This window comes from Juglans regia, chromosome 10 (genome assembly GCF_001411555.2).
Source record: "Juglans regia cultivar Chandler chromosome 10, Walnut 2.0, whole genome shotgun sequence".
Lineage (NCBI taxonomy): Eukaryota > Viridiplantae > Streptophyta > Magnoliopsida > Fagales > Juglandaceae > Juglans > Juglans regia.
Genome location: NC_049910.1, coordinates 11,219,588 through 11,232,769, shown reverse-complemented (window position 1 = coordinate 11,232,769; position 13,182 = coordinate 11,219,588). Strand labels below are relative to the sequence as shown.

Sequence of the window (13,182 nt, the reverse complement as noted above, 5' to 3'; positions counted from 1 at the left end):
TATGAGGGTTGATAAAGACACAAATGGATCTCACACACTAATGTGTCACACTGCTAGTGTATCACGTCTCCATTCTTTCTTTTTTCTTTTTCTTTTTCCTCTCTCTTTCTCCCCCCTCTCACCGTGCCTATCCCCTCCTCCCCCTTTCTCTCTCTATCTCACCGGGGTGGTTCTCGACCACCATAGATGGTCAAAGGATGGCGACCATTGACCACGCAAGCCGTCAGCTCAGATCTTGACCACCCCAATCACCTAGCGGCAGCCACGCACACAGAGTGCGAAATGTGCACCAACATGCACGGCGAGCTGTCGTGAGCTCGACGCCGGGGGTGCCACTTGGACCACTGGCGTCTTCTGCCCAACCTGAGGTGGTCGTCGACCACCATGGCCGGCACGGAGAGAGGGCACAGGGAGAGGGCAGGGGTGGCGAGCACGAGGGGAGGGGGAGAAAGAAAGATAAAAAGAAATAGGGGGAGATGTTATACACTAGCAATGTGCCACATCATTGTGTGCATTATGCCTGTTTAAAAAATAACTGACCCACCCCGACCACCCGAACACCCTTGGCGCGTGGTTCCCACATTCCTTCACAGCCACAAATGAGTACTTCAGCCATTGTCGACTCAAGTTGGCTGAAGTATTCTAGGTCTTTCTATCAACCAACTCAAAACAACAAAATGTAGTGTCAAATGATTGGCCGGCCACGGTCTCGGCCAAATGTTGTACCGTAGTTTACAAGTAGAATTGTAAAAAGAGTTTTGCTATATACAATCACTTTTGCTTATTCTTTACGCACTTCATTGATGTGATTGGCCAAAGTAATTATTTTATATTAAAAAAAGTGACGCAGCCAATCACATTAGTAGAATGCACAAGGGAGTATGCAAAAGTGATTGTACTTAGAGTTTTTGTGGTAAAAAAACATTCATTTAAGGTGTCTCTACCTTAAATATTTTAATTACATAATATCTTGCATGTAATAAGATTTAAGTGCTAGGAGTTTCTAATAATCTTCTTCCTGGAAATCCCGAAGTTGTGTTACGTTTTTATTATAAAGTTGTAAACCTATACTATAAAAGATGATGAAAATACACAGTTAAGACACAGCAGCCTAATGGATAAAGATAGAACCAATGTAGTGTTTGTACTGATGGGGTTGATAACTTGATGTTCTGAAAATGCAGAATTTTACAGTACATGACGATCGACATGGTATTTGATTACGTTTATTTACTTTATAAAAAGAATAAATGTAGGCAACAATATTACAAGAGATGATAGCCAATCTTTTCCTGTTGGTTGATGTTCCGATCAAAGATTAATAAAACTAAATATTCCTACGTTTAATCGAGTTCTCTGTTTGTTATTAAAATGGGTTGATGGCTGCAACAATTGGGTCAAACTTAGAACCCAAACCTCTTAAAATAGAGATGATGAAATCATATCATCATCTAAAGGTTTAATTTCTAGCACCTCTCAGGGCAAGAGCCAGAGACTAGGCGTTGTGGAGATACTCCTCCATGGAAGAAGTCCCTTTGGTGAGGGATTGGAGTACAGTTTTCATCTGAAGAACTTAGTCACGTGTATGTCAACCATACAACGTTTCAACGACCTCCCAAGCTTCATGGGATGTCTCACAATTTCTCACTTGTGAGAGAGGCACATTCGAGAGAGAACTATTCATCCAGCTCAGAATCAACTAGTCAATGCGGACCCACTTGGTTGCAGCAGCGATGACAATGGGGATTCCATTCTCATCAGCAATGGAAATCGGTGGACAAGGCAACTCATTGTTTACATAACGCAGCAGACCATAGCCACGTAGAACCGGTACTACTTGAGCTCTCCATAGTAGGTAGTTTGTAGGGGAGTTTAATTGAAATTTCTGGCAGATTTGTTTTGGAGGAAACAAGATCAAATGAAGCAGGTTCTCCCACAGGTGGGATCGTTGAAGTGGCAGAGGAGGAAGCCATGAAAATACCTCTGTTGGCGACTAATACCCTGTAGGGAGAATAGCTTGCCTTGACCATAGCTAGTAATCCATTTATAGAATGTTTAGTTGGCCTACGTAGTTGTACAGAGAACTAAACAAGGAAATATACAACTGGAACAATTACAAGATAACGGATGAGCTATTTACATAAGGCAAAAATAATGCAATACAGAAATAAATGGGAGAGATTGCCGCAGTCATTGATGAGGAACGATATGGGCAGCAAATCAGGAGATATGTCTCTTCACTCTCATCTCATTTTATTTCATCTTAATATTCAAACACAATAAAAATAAATACTTTTCAATTTCAAATCAACTTTTTCATATAATTATTATCTTATAATTACAAATTTCTAAAATTCCAAATAAAATACAAAAAAACAATTCAAGATTTTAAAATTAAAAAAAAATATTATAATAATATTTTAACTTTATAATATTTTTATTTAATTTTTTCTCTCTTTTTTTAAAATATCATGTAATATATTAATTCAAATTATTCTATTACTATTTATAAATTATTTAATTACTATTTACATATGATTTCATCTGTAAATATTCTACCATGGATGTCAAATCTGTTTTTTTAAGCTAGAATTGGTCAAAACAAATGGCAATATCTTTGTTTGGTAGAAAACAACAAAATTACTTGGAAATACAGGGGTAAAATGCAAACAAACAACATCTTCTTCGGTCAGCACAAAGGATGCGACTTTCGTACAATCCGCCACATATGGTTCACTTCTGAAACAGTTACAGTTCTGTTTTCAACTCACGAGGTAGCCAGGAACTTTGATTTCTCCTTTCGTAGTTCTCTACAGAATTAGTGCATAAAGCATCCTCCTAAACTTCCAACATCAATTCCCGTCTCTTTCAGTGCATAATCTCAAGGATAGCTTTGGTCCGAAGGACCCACAAATCCCGCGCTTTGAGGAAGGAGTACAAAGCCGTCGCCCGATTTCCAATGGCAGGCAGAGAACCAGAGATAATAACAGAAAAGAATCAGATGAGGAAATGGTCAAGGGCCATGAGAGCCAAAGGCGAGACCATAGGCTTGGTACCCACCATGGGTTACCTTCATGAGGGCCACATATCACTAATCAAAGAAGCGCACAAGCGCACCAGCTTGATAGTCGTCTCGATCTATGTGAACCCAGGTCAGTTCTCTCCCACCGAGGACCTTTCCACCTACCCATCTGACTTTCATAGTGATATCCGGAAACTCATGGCTGTCCCTGGTGGCGTTGATGTGGTCTTCCATCCCCACAATCTATATGATTATGGAAAAAGTAAAACCACTGGATTAAAGAATGGAGGTGGTAGCAGTAATTGTGAGAACTCTAGTGGTGGTGTTGATGGTGAGGTAGAGAAAAAAGGGGTGATGTCCTGTGTGGAGGAGAGAGGGTTGGGGCATGAAACATGGGTAAGAGTTGAGAGGTTGGAAAAGGTTATGTGTGGGAAGAGTAGGCCAGTGTTCTTTAGAGGGGTTGCGACTGTTGTCACGAAGTTGTTTAATATAGTGGAGCCCGATGTCGCTGTATTCGGGAAGAAGGATTATCAGCAGTGGCGAATTATTCAGCGGATGGTGAGTTTACAGAGAATCATCAAGTTCTTGTTTGAATTTGGGAAGAATGATTGAAAAGAAAAGGAACATTTTCGTTATTGATCAAGAAATGAAAGGCTTTTTTTAAAAAATAGGCCCCTTCTTTTTCTTTTGTTCTTTGCGAGAACCGTTTTGAACTGTTAAATGCACTTGACTGTATAATATATTTGATGGAGTTATTCAGGTTACTTTAAGGCCTCAAAATTATTTACGCACCGTGATACTTTGAACCCAATCCAGATAATGGAAATCATAGCCTTTCTTTACGGGCATATGATATTTGTTGCTTTGGGAGAAGAACTTGGAATCTTGTGATTTATGTGAGGCATGAATGCTTGTTATAAGTTGACTTTCTGTGTCCATTTGCTTTCTTGACAACTGATTGAGGGTAAGTTTCTAGTAGAAGAATTTTGTTGGTTTGTGAGAAAGAAGAGCAACTATGCAATAGTTACTTCATTTTTTGTTGTAATGGCTGCTGCAGAGTCCAATATTCCCTTTCTTTTCCTACGCTAACTGGAGACCAAATTATCTACATTATTCATGTTTGGGATTATGGTTGTCATTTACCTTATTTTATCAAAAGAAACAATCTGGGAAATTTGGGAAAATGATACAGAAATGCTTTATCTTTACCAATATTTTTATTTGTATGGAACAAAATGGAGTTTGAACAGCATGAGACTTAAAGGAATCATTAATTCACCATGACCTGTACCCGCTGTTCAAGGGCTATCTAAGTTTTGGCATTGTGAAGAGAGAGATCCTTCCAATGTGTCAGTATCTCCCCTCTTGGTTACTTGATGTATGTATAGAAGCTAGGGCCTCGTTTGATGTTAAGATGAGATGAGAAATTTGTGAATAGTAGTCTGTGTGAATAGTAGTGAAATAGTTTAAGTTGAGATGTTTTATGGGGTTTTGGGAGGAGAGAGAAAAAATTGAATAAAAATATTATTAAGTTAAAATATTGTTAGAATATAATTTTTTAATATTATTTTTGTTTTGGAATTTGAAAAAGTTGAATTGTTTTTTGTGTTTTGTTTGGAAGTTTGGAAGTTTGTAATAATTATGTAATAATTAGATGAAAAAGTTGATGAAATTGAAAAAGTGTTTGTGTTTGTGGTGTTTGAATGTTGAGATGAGATGAGATGATCTTGCAATCCAAACAAGGCCTAAGACAGTAAGGGACTTAAAAGCATGGAAAGTGGAAGAGCTTTAGTCATTAAACGTTTATGTTAGGCATATTGCTTTTAATCTTTAGGATTTTCTATTGTGCCTGACTCCGCTTAATTTCAACTTATGCAATGCAAATGAAATCATAATTTCAGTCAACCATTCAGTTCTCAGGTTGGAAAGTTTCTGTTGGTCCAGTTCTGACCTTGAAAAAATGGGTTTTGGGATTGGGTTTATACTGTTTCCAGAGCCCTTAATTTGGTCTTGTTTCATTCTTTTAACTAAGTATTTCTACTAATATATTGCTTGATAGTAATGAAAAAAAAAATGTCACCTAGTTGTCAGAGAGTGCTGTTCATCGTTTTATTTTCTGGTTGAATTCTTACAGGTTCGAGATCTTGATTTTTCCATAGAAGTGATAGGTTCTGATGTCATGCGTGATAATGATGGCCTCGCATTGAGTTCACGCAATGTGCATCTATCACCTGAAGAGAGGGAAAAGGTTCTCTTAATGCCGTTATTCCTTTTAACTCTTAAATTTTCACGAAGCTTTGCTTCTAGTTATGTATATAGATATCTTTCCTCTTTTTCAGGAAAATGATTTCTAGTTATTTTCTGAATAAAAAATTATCAGAGTAGGTAGTATGCATAAACCATTGCCCTTTTCTTTTTTTCTCACACAGTTTACTTTCAAGACCTGCATCTTATCTAAAGTAGCTAAGTATCAGTATTTTATATTCACAGCTCTGAAAAGCCATTTTATGTTTTATTATTGTACAACTGCTTTGTATTCTGCAGGCATTATCTATAAGCAAGTCATTGTTGAGAGCTAAGTTTTCTGCAGAAAAGGGTCAAGTAAATTGTAGAGAATTAAGAAACTTGGTGACCCAAGCAGTAGATAAAGCTGGTGGAAGAATTGATTATGCCGAGGTGAGGTACCTTAACTGTTGTCTGTTTTGGACAAGTTATAAATTTAGATATAATAAATCAGGGATTTTTATTTTTCCTCTTTCTATTAGAAAGGTTGTCAAAAGTTGAAAATTGAGTTTGATTGCTGGAGCCTGGGTATTTGCAAACGCCTTGCTAATTAGATAGAAAGGGCTTGTTTTGCTAGTAATATTATGAGTACAAAGTAAACTTCTTTGGTGATTTTATTTCTCTGGTCTTGTGTATGAACAAATGATCATCTCCACTAGTTTTATCAAATATTTCTCAGCTGTATACTCTTTGATTATCATTGGTTTGCTGTTGGCCATAAGTGAGTCAACCTTCAAGGTGTTTCCAATTTACCTGGTGTGCAGGGTCTGTTCTAACTTGAGATTGTTGCTTTATTAGTGGTGGGACTGACAGTCAAATGCACTGACCTTTTAACTCGAGTGTAAATATCTGAACATAACGAAAACAAGTAACAGAGAGTTCTTGATTTCATCCTCTCCTACTAATAAGGAGCCAGGCCGTAATAAGTCAGTGTAATTTATGGCTGCAGTGCACGATATCACTGCTTCTGGTGAGTACTAGAGATTTGAGTCAATTGTATGATAACAATCTAAATTTTGTCCTTCAAGTACAACCTTGAACTGCAAAATCAAGAAATTTTGGAGAGGATTCTGAAGAGGATTTTAACTGCCCATTTGTTAAAAAGCTATCTTGTGGATATAGTGACAGACTATGCCCATTTGAGTTCTCAAGAACAAAGTGGGACAGGCATAGATTGCCAGAGCTTGACCAAAAAAAGGGGTCGGACTCAGGAATGGGGGTACTGATGGGCTGGTGGACTTTTGATCCACGTATCCAAGGGTTGTCGCTCTCTCCAAAGTCCAAGTATCTGACATTCATGAAGGGAATATTTGCCCTCTCCACTTATGATTTAAATTATGTTCACTTTTTTCTGGTCTTTGTTTCGGTGCCACTTGACTATTGTCATTGTTTTGCACCATATGTTCCATATAGTTTATGCTAGCTCCACAAGAAACTGGCTGGGCTGTATTACCTAATGATGGTGCTTATGCATATTTGGAACCCATGTCTCTGATCTGAGTGGGTGCATATCAATCAACATCATAATAGAACCCTAGCACTTATATATTGGAGTTTAACAAAGTTCAAGTTACAATATGTATTGATTATGTATGCTTCATGCTATCAGATTGTAGACCAGGAGTCTTTGGAGGCGGTGGAAGAGATCAAGAGCCCTGTTGTATTCTGCATTGCTGCCTGGTTTGGGAAGGTCAGGTTGATAGACAACATGGAAATAAATATATGAAAGCAATTGGTTTAATCTGCATTCGTTGACAACTTGTCATAAATTTCCTCTCCCAATTTTAAGACATTGGGCAGTTCAGCAATTTTGTTGGACAGATTCTGTCATGATAGATGTATCGTACGTACAAAATTTAATTTATATGATACCCGTGAAAGGAAAGACTATAGTTAGAATCCAATTTTGTAAGGGGCAAGACAGATTACTGATATCTTCAACTTGTTTGAGAAAAAGAAAAACAAGAAAAAATTGTTCGAGGATTACCAATATTCTTATAGACTGATTGTATTCCTCTTTGTAAAGGAGGAGATGGGATTCTACTCATCGTAAATGTGAGATTATTGGGGATTTGATACCAGAGTAATTATGTGAGTATGAAGATTTGTTTTTCCCTGCATGGATTCAAAATCTCCTGTACGCGTAGACGTTTAAAAAGGTTTTCAAGTAGAATAGTGTTATTAGAAGGCTTTTACACCACATTACATCTTTTCTTTTCTTTTTTTGTATGTCAGGGAACTTCTCCAAGACAGAGTCCTTGAGGCCCACCCTTGCAAGATAAACTTTGATCCCGTGCATCACATCCTTTAAAGTTTTTTTTACACGAAACTAGTTAAATGACTTTTCATCAGGAGTGTGACCTCAAAAGATTGTTTGTACTACACCACACTATATCTACATGACATGATTTGATTTATAAGATTCAAATTTTAAAATTTATTTTTCAAATCAAATTGTGAAGTTAATATTTCGTACATATAGTGTAAAAATTTTCAAATAAAATTATTCTTTAAATATATATAAATCGTGTCGGCTTGTGCTTTGAGTCCATTATATTCTTAAAAAATGTTCAGATGTCAACGCTTTTCATATGTAAATTGTTGATACCTTAGACGGTGTCATTAGACAAGTTTATAAATAGATTTATTCCTCCCACAGTGGCTATGCAAACATGCCATTTTGGGAGATTTTGGACAACCTGCATTATGGGATTGTCGAGCTTTTATCTGGTTTTTCAGCTTTCTACCAATACTCAGTTCGGTGTAATTAATTTGTTTTATCTGATATTTTACGGCATGCATCTTCACCTCGATTTACGCACAAAGATGAATGCAACTTAGCAAATTTAAGATGGAAAGTTGTAGATAAAGGCTCCAACTGCCATTCGGATTTTAAATGCAAGACAGTGGTTGATTGTATGGTAATTGCTTCGACCTCCACACTAATAGTGATTGTCAACCAGAACTATAATTCAAGACATGAATGGCAAGCTTAACACGTCATGCGGCAGCAGAATCGTTTCAAAAAAAAAAAAAAAAATTCAGGAATACAACCTATACAAGCATCATCGTACAACATACAGTAGAAGTGGACCGTGTAACCAAAAACACTATAGGTAAACCGGCATTAATGAAATCGTGAAGCATTCACTTTTTACCGCAATTGAAACCACCACAAACGGATAGAACTATGATGAGAATCAAGGCAACCAGGATACCCAGAACTATCAGCTTTATCTTCATGTTCTGGAACCACATTTTTCTCCTTATCTGGGTTCCTTGCTGCCTGAAATCTTGTGCCTGCAACACCATACAAGCAACCACAGAATTATTTTAAATGCAACTAGGAAATAAAACAATTCAATTCAATATTCACATAGGCCAAGGATAAAGAAAATAAAACCCTGCCCAACAATGAAGGTCATTTTTTAAAGAGTTACTATTGTTTCCCAAGCAGGAAAAAAAAAAATTGTAGACCACTTCTGGAGTACAGTATCCATGTCTAGATGCTCGGACTGAACAGATAGTTACCCTGTGAATTACAGGGCTGATTCTTGCATTTGTAGATAAGGCATCGATTTTCAGATCTAAAATAAGAAATGTCATCAATGCCCACTACCAAATACATCTTATCTTAGATTGCTCATTCCATAAACTATATAACAAAACCTTGCACCCTTGAAACGCATGGGCAAACTAGAAACAAAATCATCTATAATTCATTTCTGGGTTCTTTATTCTTTTCTATAATATATATACAATCGTCATTTCAAGATAGGGAGGTTAAAAAACAGGGAAAACAAGAAAAAAGAATCAACAATACAAAGTTGCTAACCTGAGAACGAAGGTTCTCTGTTTTATCCACCAGAAGCTCAATCTTTTCTCCACGGTCAAGAACCTATACAGACAAATCAGGCTTCTTGAGTTTCACTGACAAAACATTCAACCAAAGAGAATATAACCTTTGAAACTTGCATTTTTTTATAAGTCTTTCTAGCTGACATATAGAAGAGAAAGCAACACTGACTTACCTTCTCTATATTTTCCATCATAACTCCTTTGACTTCCGAAACCTGAGCTTTCACTTTAGCCAGCTTGCTGATCTCCTCTGGATGATCTACACAATATTGCATCTGCTCCTTCAATTTGGGCCTAAATCATCAGGACCAAATTTTTGGCATTAAAGTAACTCATGAAAAAATTTAAAATGAACATCCTATTTTACAGCAACAATATGACATACTTCAAAAAGATGAAAAAGGGATAAGTAGAAGAACAGGAAGAAGAGAAGATTACCCAAACTCCTTGTTGAAGCTATTGGCAACTGCTGTTGCAGCTTTTCCTCCACCATATCTCTGGGTGAAATCCTCCTTGATTCGCTCGAGGAAGGCAATTGGCATCTGCCGCCCAACAGCCTCAACAGCAACCACACAGTAAGCTGCAATATTCAAAAGATGAGGTTAGCACCACTAAAGTTATTGTGGATACAAGTCCATAATTGAGCAAAATGGGAGAAACAACTTTAATAACCCAAACCATTAATTCAAAGGAAAACTTAACAGAATGGGGTATTTCTCAATGTTTTGAATACCGTACCGGATGGCGTACCGGTCAAGACACTGGAACGAAATATTTCGGTACCGGTACCGTTTCGTGTACCGTTTCGGGATAGTCGATATATGAATAAATTATATATATAAATATATATAACAATTATATTCTAAAATAATAGTTTATATATGAATAAATTATATATAAATACATACATACATATAAATTATAAATAGTCTAGTCTAAATTGGGGGTCAAAAAATAAACTTGTAGTTTGAAAAAACGAAAAAAAAAAAAAAAAAAACACAGGCCGAAATATCGGCCGGTACAGACCGAAATTTAGGCCGGTACCGGCCGGTATTTTGGCCGGTACGGAACATATATAGTACCTGTACCGGCCGGACGGCCGAAACGAAAAATTTCGGCCGTACCGGCCGGTACGGTACGAAATTAAAAACATTGGTATTTCTACCTAACTAATGCTTATGATGTATCAAAGCTTACTTCCTCTTTTCACATGTTACATCTCATTTACTGCAAAACTACAATCTAACTTCACTAGCATGAAAAAGTGGGTTGGGGAAGGTAAAACCACAAACCATGTAAAACCCCAAAATGAGCATAAGAGGGTGGGGAATGAGGTCCTACATTATCTTAGGAATGGAAAGATCTTGTCCTTTATAACGATTTTGATGGACTCTCATTATAATCTTGATTAGTCCTTTTGAAGCATTAACTCAAATATGACTTGAACTTTCATTGAGTTGTTACAAATGGCATCAAAGACTCAGATTTAATCCCCAACCAGATGAGGTGGGTTTTGAATCATGTTCCCTAGAACAGAACGTCCTAACAAGGACGTAAGGGTAGTGAATGTGACCCACATTGCCTGCAAAGGAGAATTTCTTGCCCTTTATAATGATTACAAGAAGCTCTAATTATAATTTTGAATGTGTAATTTCCGTGAGAAGTTATACCCATCTTGCTAAAGCATGAAATCTTTACAAGAGAGAACCAAAAACCTGGACAGCAAAGCATTTGAACAAATCCAACAGGGGGAATGACAAGAAAAAAAGAAATTCTTTAAAAAGGGAAAAGGCTACCTACTTAAAGAGCATTCTGAAAAAGTCGGATCAGTCGGGAAATTTGTTCTCCTATTTGTTATAGCATTAATACTCTTTCAAGTGAAAAAAAAAAATAGTAGTCCAAAGAACAACTCCAAATGACCACTTTTATTTTCGTGAACTCCACATAGCCAGATTGGAATTGGCAAACGCTAAATGACATTGGTGGCAACGAAACAGCAACGGGAGTAAGTGTTCAACTATGATAAAGCAAAAACGGAAGCTAGCAGAAACGTCTGTTGAACAAATTAGAAGTAGAGGCCACAAAGAACTCAAGAAGAATAAAAAATAAATAAATAAAAAGATGTCTCGACATAAAGAAATGAAAAAGAAGATAAAGACATAGGTAGCAGATCAGAGCGAAAAGAATCGGGATGAGGGGTGAGAGAGGGGGAAATACTGAAGCCGTTGTCGACGAGGTAATTGAAGGTGTGGCCGTCGCAGTTGTAGGTGAACCTGTTGTTGGAAGCAGGAAGTTTCTGAAGGCACTGCGAGGCGATGCCGGTGAAGTTTCCGCTGAATTCCGTGTATTCGGCCAGGATCACCGTCCCTCGAGCCACGAAGCTGTAGATTAACGACTGCTGCCCCATCGAATCGATCACCTCAACCCTAACCCTAGGAAAGAGAAATGAAAACAAAAAAAGAGAGAAAAGTCTTGGAGGGAGATGAACTCGCTATCAATGGTTTGCTTTGCTCCTTTGCTTTAGATTGGAAGGCAGAGGTAGCGTGATTTTGTTTCTTTTACCTTACCCTCCAATTCTCCATAAAATAACTGAAATGCCACGCGGCCTCACGCGACATGCAGCATGCCAGCAACACCGCAAAAGTCTTCTTGGTAGGTGTGTTTCGACGTAAATTTTCTGGTCAAAGAGCAATTATATTTGAAACCCTACTATAATTTAATTTAAAATTAAATTTAAAATTTTATAAATAAAATTATGTCTGTAAAATTTTTAATTATTATTTTTTAATTTTTAAAATTTGGTGGAAGAAATAAATTTTTATCAAATATTTTTATGATTTTATGAGATTTATTTTTTTTTAAACTTCGATTATAATGTGCAACCTTTTTACATTTCAATTGTTTCATTAAAAGAAATCAAAATACGAAAACACATAGAAAAAATGTACATATTATGTAATTATTTACATAATCTTATTTTAATAAAAAATATTTCTATAAAATAATTTAATAAAAATACCTTTAATTTAAAATATAATTATAAAAATAATTATACGTATATTATTACTCCAAAACAATAATGTTGCAAGTCATTGCAATTTGATAATGTCTTCTCGTTCAAAGCTGAGTGCATTCCTTACGTACTAAGGCTTTGTTTGGATCCTCAATCCATCACAACTCATCATTATAATTTTTTTAAATTTCAATACAAAATATAATAAATAATTCAATTTTTTCAAATCTTAAAATAATAATAATATTAAAAAATAATATTCTAACAATATTTTCTCAACTCAACTCAACTCACTTCAACATTCAAATTCAACCTAAGTTTTGAATTGGGCTTTCAAATATCGAAATTGGATTTTTGAAAATTGTCACAAAAAAGTAATAATTTAGATGGTTAAAAAAATATAGAAAATAACAACTGACATAAAGGTTCTCAACGATCTTATGACTGGATTATCAACTCAAACCACCTTAATGATATTAATGGGTTTTAAAAAGAAATTATATTTATAATATTCTCAACATATTTTTAAAAAAAAAATTGATAAATTTAGGATCATATAAAAAAATTAATTTTTTAATGATGACTCTTTAAGTTTTTTTTAAAAAAGACAAAAATTGTTTTTTTGTAATCAATATTGTAATCCACTAGGATAAAGAACATCTTCTTGATCTCAGGCTTTGTTTGTTTTTACAGATGAGATGAATTAAGATTAAAGTTAAAAATTAAATAAAATATTATTAAAATATATTTATTTAATATTATTTTTATTTTGAGATTTAAAAAATTTAAATTGTTTATTTTATTTTATGTGAAAATTTTAAAAAATTATAATATTTAAATAAAATGAGTTGTGAAAATAAACAAAGTCTTAATATTGTATATGTCCTTTCTATCTTGTTACGATAGTTTGGAATTGTGATCAGAATGTCTTAGGTAATTGTAGAGATCTTTTGCCTCATCTTGCGAAGTTTGAACAATGGCACAGAAAAAAAAAGGAAGTTGAACA

The 13,182-nt window shown here is 35.6% G+C and overlaps 2 protein-coding genes across 3 annotated transcripts; one reads left to right on the top strand and one right to left on the bottom strand.

Annotated features, from left to right (window-relative positions):
- The first annotated feature begins 2,676 nt into the window (after window positions 1–2,676).
- Window positions 2,677–7,675, top strand: LOC108991706 (pantoate--beta-alanine ligase). Of its 2 annotated transcripts, XM_035694680.1 has the most exons (5): window positions 2,677–3,580; window positions 5,157–5,270; window positions 5,567–5,698; window positions 6,915–6,995; window positions 7,541–7,675. In XM_035694680.1, the coding sequence occupies exons 1-5, from the start codon at window positions 2,960–2,962 to the stop codon at window positions 7,565–7,567; spliced, it is 975 nt and encodes a 324-aa protein (XP_035550573.1). In that variant the 5' UTR covers window positions 2,677–2,959; the 3' UTR covers window positions 7,568–7,675. The 2 variants fall into 2 exon arrangements, with proteins under 2 accessions (XP_035550573.1, XP_018821613.1); XM_018966068.2 differs by lacking the exon at window positions 7,541–7,675 and having other exon boundaries at window positions 2,679–3,580; window positions 6,915–7,436.
- A 540-nt stretch (window positions 7,676–8,215) lies between these two features.
- LOC108991707 (vesicle-associated membrane protein 722-like) lies at window positions 8,216–11,682 on the bottom strand. The gene is made up of 5 exons (XM_018966069.2): window positions 11,381–11,682; window positions 9,602–9,743; window positions 9,337–9,457; window positions 9,141–9,203; window positions 8,216–8,605 (listed from the first exon to the last, which is right to left on the bottom strand). The coding sequence occupies exons 1-5, from the start codon at window positions 11,568–11,570 to the stop codon at window positions 8,453–8,455; spliced, it is 669 nt and encodes a 222-aa protein (XP_018821614.1). The 5' UTR covers window positions 11,571–11,682; the 3' UTR covers window positions 8,216–8,452.
- Between the last annotated feature and the right edge of the window lie 1,500 nt (window positions 11,683–13,182).